A 19,143-nucleotide genomic window follows, 5' to 3' on the forward strand; every position below is an offset into this window, starting at 1 on the left:
GGGCAGGGGCTAGTGTTGTGGTGCTGTGGGTTAAGCCACAGCCTATGATGCAAGTATCCCATATGAGCATGGGTTGGAGTCCCAGCTGTTCCACTTCCAATCCAGCTCCCTGCTAATGTGCCTGAGAAAGCAGCAGAAGATGGCCCAAGTGCTTGGGCCCCTGCCACCCACATGGGAGACCTGGATGGAGTTCCAGGCTCCTGGCTTCAGCCTGGCCCAGCCCTAGCTGTTGTGGGCATTTGGGGAGTGAACCAGTGGATGGAGGCTCTCTCTCCATCTGTCACTCCCTCTTTCTCTGTAACTCAGCCTTTCAAATAAATAATTTTTTTTTTTAAAAAGGGCAGTAATTGGTGAGAAAAGGAAGGTCCTAAGGAGTTTTCGGTTTTGTTTGTTTGAGTAGGATAAATGACTATGTTTATATGGTGACAGGAATGACTCAGCAAGAATAACAGTAAGTTGACAAAGAGAGGGAAAAAGGCAAGAGATGGAAATAAGTATAGAAGTTGAGGAACTAGTTTTTGGGAAGGGACATGGATATTCATCCATGATAGTAACTGAGAAGGCAGAGTATATGCTGTGATTCCTGGCGTGTAAACAAAGGTGGGAATCTCTAGAAATTCTCTTCCTGACTGCTTCCATTTTCAGATCCCGGAATATTCATATTAGCTCTGTGTATGTGTACGCAGGGGGAAGAATGCTGTACATGGATTCAATGATAAGGCAGCTCATTTTAAAAGAAGAGAAAGTAATGTTTTACCTGCTTAATAACTCACTCTCACTAACTTTGTTTAGACTCTTACCAGTTTAAGACTGGATTATTACCATAGTCTCCCATCCTGCCCTGGCTCTAGTTTCTTCCCATTCAACTCCTTGGGCACATCCAAAATTCTTTTTCCTAAAGTAATACTTTTACATAGATCACCATTTGTTGTTCAGAGAATTTAAGAATATATACAATATGGCTACAACTATCTCTTCTACTTTATCTTATACTCCTCCTCTATATCATAATCTTAGTAGTATAAGCCACTATTACATTAGGCACAAGATCTGGGATGGTAGAGACTAAACCTTCCATCCCTTTAACTGAACAGAGTGTCTCCCAAACCAATTACATTCCTTTTTCTATGCCTTGTTTATACCATCCCATCCTTTTTGAGATGTTCTTACATTTCAAAGTCCAACTTAGAGTTTCCCTCCACTATAGAGTCTTTCCAAATCAATTCCAGTTCTTAATGTTCTCTTCCTACTATGAATATCATAATGTTTAACATGTATATTGGTTATTTGCTCTTTATTCCATACCCTGTCATACATTGCTAATGTATGGCTCTCTGTTCAAACAGACTTGTGAGATTCTTGAGGAGCATATTTCTAGTACCTAGCCCAATATCCTGACAAAGTATATAAATACAGTTGATGATCAGTATTTTGATAAATACAGTTTGTATGATCTATATTTTGATCTTAATGAGTACAGTAATAGAACTCTTGAAGGAAGAAAAATGCTTGGCAAATGCAGATACAGAATGTAATTGTGCTGTAATGAGAAATGACAGAGATTCTGTTTTGGGGAACCTAAAAGCAAATATGCTTTTAAGAGAATGTTTACAAATTTACATTTGATATAGAAGGCAGCAAAGAGCCAGCAGACGATTATGAAACTGTTCTGAACAAGAAGATAGTTTTCATATAGGAGAAAGATCAGACAATAAGTGTAAAGTAAGACCAGCTTCATAGTTTACAAATCACATTTTCAGCCATCTTCTCATTTAATTTTCATAACAATCCTGGAGTTGGGTATTATCTTTATTTTGCAAATGATGAAAGTAAGATTCAAAGAAGGTAGGCACTTATTAAGTAAAAACCAGTGGTGCAAATATTTATTATACCTAAGCTAACGTTGGTTTGTGGTTATGGACAAAAATGATCCACAGAAATTTAAACCAGTTTGTTCAGTTGATGAGAAAGGTTAAGTTTCTAAATAATTTGCGTGAAAGGGCCGGCGCTGTGGTGTACCGCTGCCTGCAGTGCTGGCATCCCATATGGGCGCCGATTTGAGTCCTGGCTGCTCCACTTCCAGTCTAGCTGCTATGAACTGGGAAAGCAGTAGAGGATGGCTCAAGTATTTGGGCACTTGCAACCACGTTGGAGACCCAGAAGAAGCTCCTGGCTCCTGGCTTCGGATCGGCGCACCTCCAGCCATTGTGGCTATTTTAGGAGTGAATCAGTGGACGGAAGACCTCTCTCTCTGCCTCTACCTCTCTGTAAATCTGCCTTTCAAATATATAAACCTTAAAAAAATTTGTGTGGTACAACATTATAAATCTGGAGTTTCTTTTTTAAAACCATCAATTTGCTATTTTTTGTTATTTTAGGCACAAATCTCTTATCTCACTTCGTTTTATTTCCTATTATCTGCATTATAAAGACATGAAGAGAAATAAGGCAATTCTGCAATCAGTGTTTGTGTGAAGACAAAACAAAGAGTAAAGGAAGGTCTCTCCTTTGCTTAAGTGATGACGATTCTATTTATTGTCTTTCAAAAGAAGAGGTACAAATTTAGTAGATGGATATAAATGAATTACCTCTAGAGCAAACTGGGCAGCTAAAGTCAGGAGCGAGGTAGATGAATCTCTATTTGCAAACATATCATTATCTGGTATTTCTTCTTCTGTTAATAAGGTCTCTAAAGTACTGATTGCCTGGAAAGCTGAAAAACAAGAAAGCAATTTGAAAATGGATACTCTTATCAAAGAGAATACTTACCTATGGCTAATTTCACCACAATAGATTTGTAACTCATATTAAAATAATTAATATCTTTAAATAATTCATTAATACTCATATGGTCACATGGTTGCTATACTGTCAACTGTCAAGAAAGATTTGAAGATCAGAAAATTTCCCAATTGAGCAAATGTATTTCCATCAACTTATCCTAACAAGATGGTTCACCCAGCACTACTTTTAAGAGTGAAATATGGAACCTAAATTCCATTAGTAATGGATGGGCTACATACATTTTGGTATATCCATAAAATGGAATATAATACAGAACAGTTATAAATTAAATGACTAATATATTCCATTATGTGTCTTAAAGGTAGACTATGATAAGTTAAATAGGTGTACTATAGACCTTAAGTAACAAATAAATAACAGTTATAGTTAATAGTCCAATAAACAAAATAAATGTAATAAATAAAAACTCAATTTACTCAAAAGATAGCAGAAAAAAAAAAAACAGAAAAAGCAACAAAGAATAGATGGGACAAATAGAAGCCAAATACCTAAATGCTAAATTTCAATTTAACTCTATAAATAATTGTGTTAAATATAAATGGGTTTAAATTGGGTTTAAAAAGGAATAAAATTCAAACTGGAAACTATCTTGAACTGAAGTGAAATAAAACCAGACATACTAAAATTGGCAGACTGTCAATAAAGCAGTAATTAAAAGTATAGTATTAAGTGCCTATATTAGGCCAGAATAAGGGTCTTAAATCAATGACCTGAACTTTCCCCCTTTGAAAACTAGAAAAAAAGATGAGAAAATGAAACACAAAGTAAGCAGAACAATAAATATAATAAAGATTCAAACATAAAAAAAAATGAGGGGCCAGCATTGTGGCTCAGGGGGTTAAGCCACCGCCTGCAACGCTGGCATGCCATATGGCATTTCATGTTGGGGCACTGGTTCAACTTCTGGCTGCTCCACTTCCTCTCTAGCTCCTTACTAATGTGTCTGGGAAAGCAGTGGAAGATGGCCCAAGTGCTTGGGGCCCTGCCACCCATGTGGGAGACCCAGATGGAGTTCTAGGCTCCCAGCTTTGGCCTGGTCCAGCCCTGGCCATTGAAGCCATTTGGGGAGTGAACCAGCAGATGAAATATCTCTCTCTCTGTCACTCTGCATATCAAATAAATAAAATAAATCTTTATTTTTTTAAATGTAAATAAATGAAATAAAAAACAGAAAAAAAAAACAGAGTAAAAATTAACAAAACCCAAAGCTGGCTTCTTCAAGATCAATAAAATTGATCAACCTCTAGGTACACTGACCATGGGAAAAGAGAGAAGACACAAAATAAAAATAACAGTAATAAGACAGATGACACAACTATAAATTTAATAGTTGTTAAAAGGATAATATGGATCTTATCACAAACAACTTTAAGCCAGTAATTTAATCAACTTAGAGGAAATGGACAAATTTTGAAAGACACAAAATACTAAAGCCAGATGAAGAGATGATAACCCAAATAGCCCTATATCTATTAAAGAAATCTTATTTGTACTTAAAAACCTTCCCACAATGAAAACTCCAGACCCAAATGGCTTCACTGGTGAACTCCACCAAATATTTAAGGAAGAAAAAGTACCAATTGGACATATACTCAAAAAACGGAAAAGAAGGGTATACTTCTGAACTCATTCTAAAAAACCAGTATTAATCTGATAGCAAAACCAAAAGCATTAAAGGAAAACTACAGACCAATAACTCTCATGAACATAGAAAAAAAATTCTAACGTGACTGTTAGAAAATTAAATTATATGACCTAGTAGAGTTGATTCCAGGCATACAACATTGGTTTAACAGTTGAAAAATCAATCAATGTAATTAATCATACTAACAGACTTTAAAAAACAATAATTTCAATAGACACAGAAAAACCATATGACCAAATTTAACACCTCATATTCCTTATAAAAACTTTCAGGTAACAGAAATGGAAAAGAACTTTCTCAAGTTGATAAAGGGTATCTATGAAAAGCCTATAGCTAACATTATACTTAATGATGGAAGACTGAATGCTTTCCCACCTCAAATAAGGAAAAAGACATGAACATCAGTTCTTACCATTTTTACTCAACATTTTACTGGAAAATCTAACAAGAACAACAAGGCAAGAAAAATTAAATTGCACCCAGTTTAGAAAGGAAGAAGTAAAATTGCCTTTATTCACAGACAACATGATTGTGTATGTAGAAAAACTGACAGAATTTAAAAGAAAGCTACTGGAACTAAAATGAGTTTGCCAAAACTATAGGATACAAGAGCAATATATATATATATATACATATATGTATATGTATATATAGTCATTTGTATTTCTATATACTAGCAACGCCCAATCAGAAACTGAAATTTTTACTTTTAAAATTCATTTGTTTATTTGAGAGGCAGAGAGACAAAGAGGAGAGACAGAGAGACAGAGACAGAGAGTGTTCCCATCTATTGGTTCACTTCCCAACTGTCCACAGTGGATAGGACTGGACCAGGCCGAAGTCAAGAGCCCAGAACTAAATCCAGATTTCCCACCTGGATGGTGGGAACCCAACCAATCACTTGAACCATAACTGCTGCCCTCCAGTGTCTGTGTTAGCAGGAAGCTAGAGTCAGGACTTAATTACTCACTCCCATATGGGATGCAGGCATCTTCATTAGCATCTTAACTGCGAATCTAAATACTCTTCCCCCACGTTTTTAAAAATGTCATTTAAAAGTGCATAAAATATGGGATATTTTAGGGATAAATCTGACAAAAAATGCCTAGATTTGTATACTGGAAAGTAGAAATCATCACTGAGAAATTAAAGACCTAAGTAAATGGGGGTAATTAATTTTCCTAAGTTGGAAGACTCAATAATGTAAGATATTAATTCTCTCCACGCTAATATATATGTGTGTATATATATATATTATAATCTCAATAAAATTTATTTGTGTAAAACTTGAAAAACTGTGAAATTCATATGGATACACAAAGGACCTGGGATATCCAGAACAAATTTGAAAGAAAACAAAGTTGGAAGACAAACACTACATTTCATATTGTTCAGAGCTACACTAGTCAAGATAGTCTGAGAATGGTGTAGACAGGTAATCAGGTGAATGGAACAGAATACAGAATACAGAGACACACAAATATATGACAACTGAGTTTTGACAAGGGTGAAAAGTAATTCAATTGACAAAATATAGTTTGTTAAAGCAATAATGTTGGAACAATTGGATAACCATTTCTTAAAAAATGGACTTCAGTGACCACCTAGAATCAACTATAAAAATTAACTCGAAATGGATCACAGACCTAAATGTAAAATCCAAAACTAAAATTTCTTGTGACATTGGGTTAGGAAAAGATTTCTTAGATACAACATCAAAAACACAATCTATACAAGAAAATAAATTCTTTGTAAAATTTAAAACTTCTTCTCATGAAAGATGGTGTTATAAAAATAAAGAGGGGCTGGTGGTGTAGTGCAGTGGGTTGAGCCGCTGCTTACTATGCCAGCTACCTGTATCAGAATGCTGGTTGGGGTCCTGACTTCTGATCCAGCTCCTTGCTAATGTTTCTGAGAAAGTAAAGCAGTGAAAAAATGGCTCCAAATACTTGGGTCCCTGCCACCCATGTAGGAGACCTGGATGGAGTTCAGGCTCTTGGCTTCAACCCGGCCCAGCCAAGGCCATTGCAGCCATTTGGGGAGCAAACCAGTAGATGTGAGATATTCATTCTCTCTCTCTCTCTCTCTCTCTCTCTCTCTCTCTCTCTCTGTCTTTCTGTTACTCTGCCTCTCAAATAGATAAAAAGCAAAGAACAATCTATTCAATAAATGATACCGAGAAAACTAGATATATATTTGCAGAAGATTGCATCTTTTTTAAAGAATTATTTATTTATTTAAAAGAGTTACACAGAGAGAGAAGGAAAGGTAGAGAAAGAGAGGGGTCTTCCATTCACTGGTTCACTCCCCAAATGGCCACAATGGCTGGGCCTGAGCCAATTGGAAAGCCAGGAGCTTCTTTGGATCTTCCATGTGGGTGCAGGGGCCCAAGGACATGAGCCATCTTCCACTGCTTTCCCAGGCCATAGCAGAGAGCTGGATTGGAAGTGGAACAGCTGGGACTTGAACTGGCACCTATATGGGATGCTGACACTACAGGAGGCAGCTTTAACCCCTACAACACAGGATCAACCCCAGAAGATTGCATCTTAACCACTCACCTTATACATATTAAAATGCATCAAAGATCTAAAAGATCTAAATGTAAAACCTGAAACTATAAAATTATTAGGAGAAAACATAGGGGAAACGCTTCAATACATTGGCATAGGCAATAATTTTTTGGATAAGTTCCCAAAAGCATGACAATGAAAGCAAACCTAGAACAAGTGGGATTATATCAAACTGAAATTCTTCTACACAGTAAAGGAAACAGTTAACAGAGTAGGAGACTAAATAGGGAGGGAATAGAATATATTTGTAAACAACACATCTGATAAAGGGTTAATAGCCATATTATATAAGGAGTTCAAACAATTTATTTATTTATTTATTTATTTATTTATTTATTTAAAGACAGAGTTACAGAAAGAGGTAGAGACAGAGAGAGAGGTCTTCCATCTGCTGATTCACTCCCCAGATGGCTGCAATGGCCAGAGCTGCGCCTATCTGAAGCCAGGGACCAGGAGCTTCTTTCGTGTCTCCCACATGTGTGCAGGGGCCTAAGGACTTGGGCCATCTTCTACTGCTTTCCCAGGCCATAGTATAGAGCTGGATTGGAAGAGGAGCAGCCAGGACTAGAATTGGTGCCCATAATGGATGCTGGCGCTTCAGGCCAGGGCTTTAAACCGCTGTGCCACAGCACTGGCCCCTCAAACAATTTGATATATAGGAAGCAAATAACCTGATTTAAAAATGAACAAAGGGCCTAAACAGACATTTCTCAAAAAAAGATGGACAAAGGGGCAAAAGGTATATGAAAAACTTCTCAACATCACTATCAGGGAAATGCAAATCAAAATCACAATTGATATCACCTTATGCCTATTATGATCATTATTCTGTTCTGATGGTTATTATCTAACAGACAAAAGGTAACGAGTGTTGGTGAGGACGTAGAGAAACGGAACCGTTGCACAGCATAGGTTGGAATGCAAATTAGTACAGCTCTTATGGAGAACAGTCTGGAAGTTCACAAAAAATTAAAAATAGAGCTACCATATGATACAACTATAACTCTGCTGGATATAAAATCAAAGGAAATAAAATCAATATGTCAGATATATCTACATTGCCATATTCATTGCAACAAAATTCACAATAGCTAAAAGATGGAATCAACTTCAGTGTCCATCAATAGATGAATGAATAAAGAAAACGTGGTGTATAAATACATAATGGAATACTATTCAGCCTTTAAAAAGAAGACCATTCTGTCATTTGTGAAAACATCAGTGAACCTGGAGAACATTATATGTGAAATAAGACAGGTGCAGAAAGACAAATACAGCATCATCTCACCTAAATATGGAACCTAAAAAGCTCAACTCAAAGAAGCAAATAGAATGGTGGTTACTAGGAAGTAGGGAGAGGGAGTTGTAGAGATGATGGTCAAAGGATACAAAATTTCAATTAGATGGGAGTAATAAATCCCAGAGATCTATTGTACATCAAGATAACTGCACTTGGGGCTGGTGCCGTGGCTCACTTGGTTAATCCTCCACCTGTGGCACCACATCCCATGTGAATGCCGGTTCTAGTCCCAGTTGCCCCTCTTCCAGTACAGCGCTCTGCTATGGCCCGGGAGGGCAGTAGAGGATGGTCCAAGTGTTTGGGCCCCTGCACCCCCATGGGAGACCAGGAAGAAGCACCTGGCTCCTGGCTTCAGATTGGCGCAGCGCCGGCCGTGGCGACCATTTGGGGAGTGAACCAATGGAAGGAGGACTTTTCTCTCTGTCTTTCTCTCTCTCACTGTCTATAACTCTACCTATCAAATAAATAAAAAAAAATAAAAAAAGATGACTACACTTAACAACACTGTATTGTATTCTTAAAAACTGCTGAGTAGATTTCTTATTATTTATTTGAAAGGCATGGGGGGGGGGGAGAGAGAAAGAGAGAGATCTAGAGAGATCTTTCATTCATTGGATCACTCCCCAAATACCCACAGCAGCCAGAGCTGGGTCAGCCAGGTGCCTCAAACTGCATCCAGGTCTCCCACAAGTGTGGCATGGACTCAAGTATTTGAGCCATTATCCCAGGACATTCAACAGTGGGAAGCTATATCAGAAAGGGGGAGAGGTGGCACTGTGTCTGGGCTGCTCCAGTTCCCATCCAGCTCCCGCTAATGCATCTGGAAAAGCAGTGGAAGATGACCCAAGTGCTTTGGCCCCTGCCACCCACGTGGGAGACCCGGATGAAGCTCCTGGCACCTGGCTTCAGACCGGCCTGGTTCTGGCCATTGTGGCCATTTGGGGAGTGAACCAGTTGATGGAAGATCTCTCTCTCTCTCTCTCTCTCTCTCTCTCTCTTTCTCTCTCCTAACTTTGCCTTTCAAATAGATAAATAAATCTTTAAAAAAAAAAAAAAGTAGAGCAGGGGCCAGAGCTATAGCACAGTGGGTTAAGCCATGGCCTGCAGTGCCAGCATTCCACATGGGCACCAGTCTGGGTCCTGGCTGCTCCACTTCCAATCTAGACGCCCGAGAGGGCATCAAAGGATGGCCCAAGTCCTTGGGCCCCTGCACCCACGTGAGAGACCCAGAGGAAGCTCCCGGCTCCTGGCTTCAGCCTGGCCCAGCCACGGTCATTGCAGTCATTTGGGGAGTAGACTGCCAGATGAAACATCTCTATCTCTGTCTTTCCTTCTCTCTCTGTAGCTCTGCCTTTCAAATAGATAAATAAATCTTAAAAAAAGAAAGGAGTGGAGCAGCTGGGAATCAAACAAAGCACTCCTATAAGGAAAGCAGGGGTTCCAAGTCACAATTTAACTACTTTGCCAATTGCCCACTCCCCACCCTCTAAATAAATTTTTAAAAGAGAACTTGTATCTAGAATGTATAAAGAACTCTGAAAACTCAATAATAATAAAATAAAGTACCCCCATAGAAAACTGGGCAAAAAATTTGTTCAAACACTCCACCAAAGAAGATATATGATTGCTGGATACTATGCATTATGGAAATACAAATTAAAGCCACAGCAATATACCACTACATAACAATCAGAATGACTATATTTTTTAAAGTGAGCATGTGCGTCAACTGGAACTCTCATATATAGCTGGTCAAATGTAAAATTGCATAGCAACTTCACAAAAACAGTTTGGCAGTTTCTAATAAAGTTAAACATATACTTATTGTACAATCCCACATGTCTACTCCTAGACACTGACCCTACAGAAATGAAATCATATTATCACACAAAATTTGTAAAGAGATGTTTATAGCATCTTTATTCATGACTGCCCAAACTGGAAGCTATCCAAATATCCTTCAACTGGTGAATGGATTAAAAAGAAAAAATTGTAGTATTTCCACATTATGAATACTATTCAGCAATAAGAAAGAACAAGCTGTGGATATACACAATCGTATAGGTGAGTTTAAAATGCTTTATGCTAGGTGAAAGGCACCAGGTTCAAAAAGCCTCATGCTGTAATGATTTAATTTATGATTCTAGAAAAGACAAAACTATAGAGACAGGAAAGAGAACAGTGATTCCCAGGGCTGAAAATGGTGGGGAGGAGTGACAACAAAGGCGCCGGAGACAATTTTTGTCCTACGTCCGGATGTGATGGTGGTTGCATGTCTGTATGCAGTTTTCAAAACTCATATAGAATTATTAACACACATAACCCTCATAGATCCACATATTAACAAGGGTAAATATTGTTACATTTATCTTCAATAAACAATGATTAAAAATTGTCACAGATACCTGGATAAGAAATAGAAAGACTGAGTTGGTTCTGTATTTTAAAAATAATTTTATTTGAATATTATGGTTAAAAGATTTGCTGGGGAATCTATTTTCTTATCATTTCTGCTGGTAAAAAGTTTCAAGTTCTTTGATCCTTTAACATGCTGTATCAAATAAAATTGATTCCCAGAAATCTCTAATAAAAACACCAGTGATGGACATGACAGCAGTATTAACGTTGATACAGCGCTGATTCCAACTGACTACTTCTTAATTATGGTACAGGTATACTTTGCCATTCTGAAACATTTCTTGTTCAGTGCAGAACAAATTATCATTTTTTCCTTAAGGAGTAGGTAACAGGGTCCCTTGCACATAGTAGGTGTTCATAAATAGCTGCTTAATTGGATTAGTATTAATTTTGTCTGGACATTTTAATTGAAGCTTACCAGCTTCTTTCACAAATAGCAGCCAGTATGGAGCGCAAACTACTTTATAATTTGCTCAGCTACCCTGAGGGCTGAAGGGATTAATATCTGAGCATAAGCATATCTATATCTAATCTAAAATACATGTGAGTTTTCTTAACTTTATGGAAAGGACACTTTCCATATGGAAAGGTACTAATGGGTCACATGTGCAATGCTGACACTGTTCACTCAGTGAACAGAACTCCATTTCAAGGTCAAATCTTTCACTTATCACCTTCCATATAAGTGAAGAGTAAGAAGATACCCCAAAAACAATTCTTAACTGATAAGGATTTTTAGTATAATCTCTCCCTCTCCAGATCTTCAAACTTTTTTAACAGAAAGTACAAAAAATACCCGGTGACAAGACTCTCCCCCAATTAGTGTGCCACATCTTGTATTTCATGTAATCTTTCAGTTTCTTTTTGCACTTTTGTATCTATATATAGAACATACATTCAATTTCATTCTCTTAAAACAGTGCGTCATTTTATTGTATTGTGGATTATTTATTTTTGAGGATTATTTCTTCTTTGCATTAACAGTAACACATAACATTTATACCTCTGTTAGAGTCGCCCTCCAAAATCGCAATCTTGAATACACAAAGTTGAGTGAAAATGTTTTCAGGATCTTCTTGTTCAGCTTGTGTCACTGCCTCTCTGGCCTGAAAAGAGAAACACGGGTTTTATGAAGGCTATAAGGAAGTCCTTAGCATATTAAACTAACATCATTAAGACAGTCACAGTGGCTGAGGGATACTCCCAATGTAGATTGAATTCTCAGAAAAATCTGAAAAGAACTGCTCTCTTAGAATGCTAAAGAAACACTGAGCTCTGCTTCCAGAGTAGGGTTAAATATGTCAGACCAAACCTCCTGCTCAAATCTACCAAAAATACGGGAAAAGGTATTAAGAATTGTAGGGTTTTTTTTCCTTCAGAAAAGAATGAAAGAGAAACTGACAAGATTGTAAAGGAATTACTCAGCCAAAATCTAAGGAAAAGTGAGGTCCCAACAGAGGTAAGTAGAGAAGTAAAGCCACTTTTATCTGGCGGCATTTGCAAAAATAAGCAAACGTTAACTTTAGTTTTGATGGATCTCACTAGGTCAGAGAAACCCCCATTAACTCCCAAGGGATCACACTCAGAATAAGGCCAAATCAGAAGTAAACTGGCTCCCATCCACATCCCCAGGGGACCGTAATAAAGTTATCTTGGTACTGCACAGAAGGCAGCACAACAGGTGGGCAGAAACAATCCCTGAGGTATGACACAAGCAGACTCACGTGTGCACAGCCCCAAATTACAGTATAAGGGAGACCAAAAGACAAAAATTCGTGAGTTTACTTTACATTGTTCTCAAACATCTGCAGAAACAATGTAAATCCTTTCTGGAGGAAGGCACCTTCACCTTAAGTTTCAAACTATTTCCATAAATAATTTTTCAAGAATCATGAGTTGTACACATTAAAAAATAACCAAGCACACTATGAAACAAGGCACTATAAATGAGAATCAGCAGAAACAACAGATAGCAGAACAAATCCTCAAGATGCAGACACTGGAATTATCAGAACCATTATAAAACACCTGTACTTTCAAAGGTTAAAGAAATAAAAAATATTCTCAAAAATATATATAGGTAGGTTGATACTCAATGGTACATACTGGTACAGTTACAGTGGTGTTTCCAGCTAGTATCTATCATAATTAATTATTGCCCATGACATACCAGTTGTTAAATAATTGGATACCGGGGCTGGTAAAGCCACAGCTTGCAATGTGGTATCCCATATAGGTGCTGGTTCCTGTCCCAGCTGCTCCACTTCTGATACAACTCCCTGTTAATAGCCTGGGAAAGCAGTGGAAGATGGCTCAAGTATTTGGGCCCCTGCCACCCATGTGGAAGACCCAGATGAGGCTCCTGGCTCTGGCTTCAGCCTGGCCCAGCCATTTGGGGAGTGAACCAGTGATGGAAAAGACCTTCCCCCCCCCCAACTAAAAATAAATTAATCTTTTTTAAAAATTGAACATTGATTAGTCTATAGGAAACAGACAATAACATGCAAACTTGCTGATTTAAAAAAAGGAATTTCTTGAGATGAAACATACAATAACTCAAATGGAAGCATAATGGACAGGTTTAACAGTAGATTAAGAAAAAGTTAATGAAATGAAAAATAAAACAGAATAAATAAGCCAAAGAGTAGCACAGAGAGATTACAAACAAGGAGAAAAGTCAAGAAAGGATTTCATACTTTCTAGGACAGACACTAAAAGAATGTAATTTTCACATTAGTACAAGAGGGAACCTGAAATATAAAAAAGTTGAGAATATTCTTTTCAACATAGGGTGCAGAACAAACCAACATCAACATGCAAAAACAAAACAAAGCAAAAAAGGATCTAGAAACAGACCATAAGCTTTTTATAGAAATTAACTGAAAATTGATTATAACCTAAATGTAAAACCAAAAATGATCACACTCTTAGAAAACAACATAGCAGAAAATCTAGGTAACCTTGAGTTTGGCAATGACTTTTTAGAAACAGCACTAGAAACATGATCCATGAAATTTAAAAAAATGATACATTGGACTTCATTAAAATTAAAAATTGTTCTGTGAAAGACGCCATTAAGAGAATAAAAGAGAAGTCACACATTGAAAAAAAAATATTTGAAAAGCATCTTATATGATAAAGAACTGGTATCCAAAATATACAAAGAGTCTTAAAGCTCAACAATAGGCCGGCGCCGAGGCTCACTAGGCTAATCCTCCACCTTAAGGCGCCGGCACACCAGGTTCTAGTCCCGGTCAGGGCGCCGGATTCTGTCCCGGTTGCCCCTCTTCCAGACCAGCTCCCTGCTGTGGCCAGGGAGTGCAGTGGTGGATGGCCCAAGTCCTTGGGCCCTGCACCCCATGGGAGACCAGGAGAAGTACCTGGCTCCTGCCATCGGATCAGCGCGGTGCGCCAGCCGCAGCGCGCCAGTCGCGCCGGCCATTGGAGGGTGAACCAATGGCAAAGGAAGACCTTTCTCTCTGTCTCTCTCTCTCACTGTCCACTCTGCCTGTAAAAAAAAAAAAAAAAAAAAAAAAAAAAACCCAAACTCAACAATAAGGAAACAATCATTAAAGTGAGCAAATAATCTGAAGAATCTGAAGAGACAGTTCACCCAATAAGACACAGAAGTGGCAAATAAGCATATAAAAAGATGTCATTAAGGTTGCACAAACTAAAATACAAGGAAATATCAATGCACACCTATTAGAATGGCTAAAATTCAAAACACTGACAACATCTAATGCTGGTGAGATACGGAGCAACAGGAACTCATTCACTGCTAGTAGGGATGAAAATGGTATAGCTACTTACAAAGATAGCTTGGCAGTTTCCTGCAAAACTAAACATGCTCTTACCATACACTCCTTGATATTTAGTCAACTAAGTTGAGTTCTTACTGTTATGCACAAACCTACATGAAGATTATAGAAATTTTATTCATAATTGTCAAAATGTGGAAGTACCCAAGATGTTCTCCAATAAGTGAATAGATAAACTATGATATATTCAGATAATGGAATATCATTCAGCATCAAAAAGAAATGTGCTATGAAGCCATGAAAAGACAGAAAGGAACCTTAAACACTTATTGCTAAGTCAAAGAAATCAATCTGCAAATGCTACATACTATATGAGTCCAATTATGTGATATTCTAAGAACAGGCAAAACCATGGAGATGAAAAAAAAGATCAGTAGCAGGGGGCGGCATTGTGGCATAGTGGGTAAAGCCATTGCCTGTGATGCCTGCATTCCATATGGGCACCAGCTTGAGTCTCCAGCTGCTCCACTTCTGATCCAGCTCCCTGCTAATGGCCTGGGAAAGCAGCAGAGGATGGCCCAAGTGCTTGGGTCCCTACCACCTATGTGGGAAACCTGGATGAAGCTCCTGGCTCCTGGCTTCCACCTCACCCAGCCCTAGCCATTGTGATCATTTGGCGAGTGAACCAGTGGATGGAAGATTCTCTCTCTCTCTCTCTCTCTCTCTAACTCTGACTTTCAAATAAATAAGTCTTAAAAAAAAAAGATCAGTGGGAAGAAGAGAAGAAGGGATGAGTAGCCCCAGGGGATTTAAACTATCTTGTATGATACTAGTATGTGGGGGAGTACATGGGAACTCTTCCCACTCAATGTTTCTGTAAATCTAAAATTGTTCTAAAAACTAAAGCTGGTGCAGGCAGTTAGCCTAGCAGTTAATGCATCAGTTAAGACACCTGTGTCCCATATCTGAGTGCCTGACTTTGATATCGAACTCTACCTCCTGACTCCAGCTCAAGTGACAGTTCCTGCCACCCATATGGGGGACTTGGATTGAGTTCCTAGAGCCTGGCTTTGGCTAGGTCCAGTTTCTGCCATTGCTGGGATCTGGGGTGTGAAAATCCAATGGATTGAAATGCACTCTCTCTGCCTCTCAAATACATTTTAAAAAGTAAAGTTTATTCTTTAAAAAAAATTGTTCTTAAATAAGTCAATAAAGGAAAGAAAAAGAAACAGGACAGAAATGATGAGTAACATGTAGATTTAAACTCTAATGTATCAATATCATATTGAATGTGTAAAAAAACCTAAATATTCCAGTTAAAAAATAAGAACAATCAGACTGTATTAAGAACATGTAACTACATGCTATTTACAAGTGGCACATCTAAAACATAGGCACAGAAATGTTGAAAGCAAAGAGATTAAAGAAGATATACCAGAAAAATATTAACAAAAAGAAAGCTAGTGTTGATATATTAATATCAGTAAAAAGCAACTTTAAGGCAAAATGTAATAGTAGGAGTAAAGATTACCACTTCAAACCAATAAAAAGTTCAACAAACAGAAATATATCATAATGCTGATTTTGTATCTATAAATAGTCCAGCCTCAAATATATTAAGCAAAAATGACTAAATTAAATAGAGAAATAGATAAATTGCACAATCACAATGGGACATTTTAATACTTCATCTCAGTAACTGATATAGTAAGCATCCAAAATAAAGAGTTTGGATACAGAAGACTCAAAGCAATATAAATTCATACAAGAGCATGTACATATACATACATATAGTGTCTCCAGACTGCAGAAAACACATCTCTTTCAAGAGTCCACAATAATATTTACAAAATTGGTCACATACCTAGCCATAAAGCAAATGCCAACCTATTTCAAAGTCTGAAATCAATTACAATACAATTAGGCTAGAAAGTAATTACTAAAAAAGATGCCAAGAAAATCCCCATGTGTTTCAAAATTCAGAAATAATATTTTTACATAATTAATGGACCAAAGAAAAACAAACACAAAGGAAAATTAGAAAATGTTTTGAATTGTATAACAAAAATACTGCTGCCGTTTGATTAGGAATTGTCTCCCAAAAAAACTCATGCAAGATGTTTAAATTCTGATTTTTAATGTTAATAGTTGGTAGATTAAGGGTGGAGACTTGAGCTAATTGTGGCAGCTAGATGGGGCTGGTCTTTAGGTCACTGAGGACTTGCCTGCTGGAGGGTGGTTCTCACTAGAGGGTTGATTATTTGAGTTCAAGTTCTAGCTGTTGAGTCTCTGCTTCCTTGCTCACCACATGATCATTTCTCCTCACCCGCCATAACCAGCCTGGGTCAGATACCAGACTATGGGAACGTCCCAATCTGCACTGTAACCTCTCAACTGTAAGCTAAGATTAATTTTTTCTTTCCCAAGAAGCTCCTCTCAAGTATTTTAGTTAAAGTAACAAAAAGTGGACTAATGCATGTTGTGTGTATTCATCAGGAATCTCCAGAGAAACAGAACTATTAGGATAAATATATTTAATATATTAAATTTACATAAATATATATAAGGAGAGATTTATTATGGGAATTGGCTCACATGATTATGTAGGTTAGCTCTGTCAAAATGTTATCTGCAAGCTGGAGAACCAGGAAAGCTGCTGGTATAATTAAGTTACCAGGAGTCCAAAGGCCCAAGAACTAGGAATACTATGTCAGAGAGCAGGAGAAGGATGTCCCACCTTAAGGAGAGAGAGTGAATTTGTCCTTCCTCCATCTTTTTGCTGTATCTAAGCTATCCATGGATTGAATGATGCCTACCAACATTGGTGGAAGTGAATCTTCATACACGCTACTAAATCAAAAGCAGATCTCTTCTGGGAATACCCTCACAGATACTCTCAGAAATGTACTACCAGCTACCTGGGCATCACTTCAATCAAACTGACATATAAAATTATCCATCACATTATATATAAAGACTTGAGACAAGGCATGAGGGATATTCAGAGAGGCTGGTAATGCCATAATTCTTCCTTTCCAAGTGATTAAGTGGTTTGGTTCATTTTGTGATAATTCATCAGGCTCTACACTCACAATTTTTGTTTTTTTTTCTATATGTGTTATATGTAAATAAAAATTACTTAAAATAGTGTGAGCTGGAGCTAAAGTAGTAATTAGAGAATATGTATTAAATATATTACATGATATATTTTAAGATTATAAATTCAAAAGCTAAGAATTCATCTCAAGAAATTATAAAAAGAACTGCAAGATAAACCCAAAGAATGTATAAAGAAAACAATATATTCTTTTTTTTTTTGACAGGCAGAGTGGACAGAGAGAAAGGTCTTCCTTTGCCATTGGTTCACCCTCCAATGGCCGCCGCGGCTGGCGCACTGCAGCCGGCACACCGCGCTGATCCAATGGCAGGAGCCAGGTACTTCTCCTGGTCTCCCATGGGGTGCAGGGCCCAAGTACTTGGGCCATCCTCCACTGCACTCCCTGGCCACAGCAGAGAGCTGGCCTGGAAGAGGGGCAACCAGGACAGAATCCAGTGCCCCGACCAGGACTAGAACCCGGTGTGCCAGCGCCTTAAGGCAGAGGATTAGCCTAGTGAGCCGCGGCGCCGGCCAGAAAACAATATTTTCTAACAATAGATACAAAGCAAATATAAAAAGAGAACCCACAAAGGCAAAAGTGTATTCTTTCAAAAAACTAAGATGGATGAATCTCTGATAACAGAAAACAATAAACAAAAAAGAGAGAAGGAAAATAAAGGATACCAAGAGGGTATTTGAATAACTTTATACCAATAATGTTGAAAATTTAGATAAAATAAATGGATTCTTAGAAAATATAATTCACTGAGGCTGGTGCTTTGGCTTAGCGGGTAAGGCCACTGCCTGCAGTGCTGGCATCCCATATGGGCGCCGGTTCAAGCCCCGGCTGCTCCACTTCCGATCCAGCTCTCTGCTATGGCCTGGGAAAGCAATAGAAGATGGCCCAAGTCCTTTGGGCTCATGCAGCCATGTGGGAGACCCGGAGAAGCTCCTGGTTTCAGCTGTTGCAGACAATTGGAGAGTGAACCAGCGGATGGAAGACCTCTCTCTCTGTGTGTGTGTGTGTGTGTCCCTCTCGCTCTGTAACTCTGACTTTCAAATAAATAAATAAATCTTTAAAAATATATAATTTGCCAAACAATAAATAACAAGAAAAACAAATTACTCCTGTAATTATCAATGTAATTAAATCAATAGTCTAAAATCTTCCCACAAAGAAGACTCAAATATTAGATAGCTTCCCTTTACTTACTTTAGGAATTTTATTTCATTGTGGTAAGAGTACTTAACATGAGATCTACCCTCAACAAATTTTTAGATGTGTAATGCAGCATTTATGTTGCTTAACTGAAATGATATGTTCATTGATTAGTATCTTCCTCACCATCTCCTGAAAAACCATGATTTCCCTCTTTGATTCTATGAATCTATTTCAGATACTACATAGAAGTGAAATCATGCAGTATTTGCATTCCTGTAAATGCCTCATTTCACTCAGCACAATATCCTTAAGTTTCATCCATGTTTTCACATATAGCAGAATCTCCTTTTCTTCTAAGGTTAAAAAATATTCCATTGCTTAT

At 37.8% G+C, this 19,143-nt stretch overlaps 1 protein-coding gene across 1 annotated transcript in view; it reads right to left on the minus strand.

Moving 5' to 3' along the window:
- The window catches only part of TEX11 (testis expressed 11), a 295,156-nt gene that overhangs the window by 82,695 nt on the left and 193,318 nt on the right, over positions 1–19,143 (minus strand). The window contains exons 16-17 of the mRNA XM_017349668.4: positions 11,745–11,847; positions 2,589–2,713 (exon numbers count right to left, since the gene is read on the minus strand). Coding sequence (XP_017205157.3) covers positions 2,589–2,713; positions 11,745–11,847 — 228 coding nt within the window. The remainder of the gene's footprint in view (positions 1–2,588; positions 2,714–11,744; positions 11,848–19,143) is intronic.

This window comes from Oryctolagus cuniculus, chromosome X (genome assembly GCF_051225735.1).
Source record: "Oryctolagus cuniculus isolate XC-2025 breed Fujian yellow rabbit chromosome X, ASM5122573v1, whole genome shotgun sequence".
NCBI classification, from domain to species: domain Eukaryota; kingdom Metazoa; phylum Chordata; class Mammalia; order Lagomorpha; family Leporidae; genus Oryctolagus; species Oryctolagus cuniculus.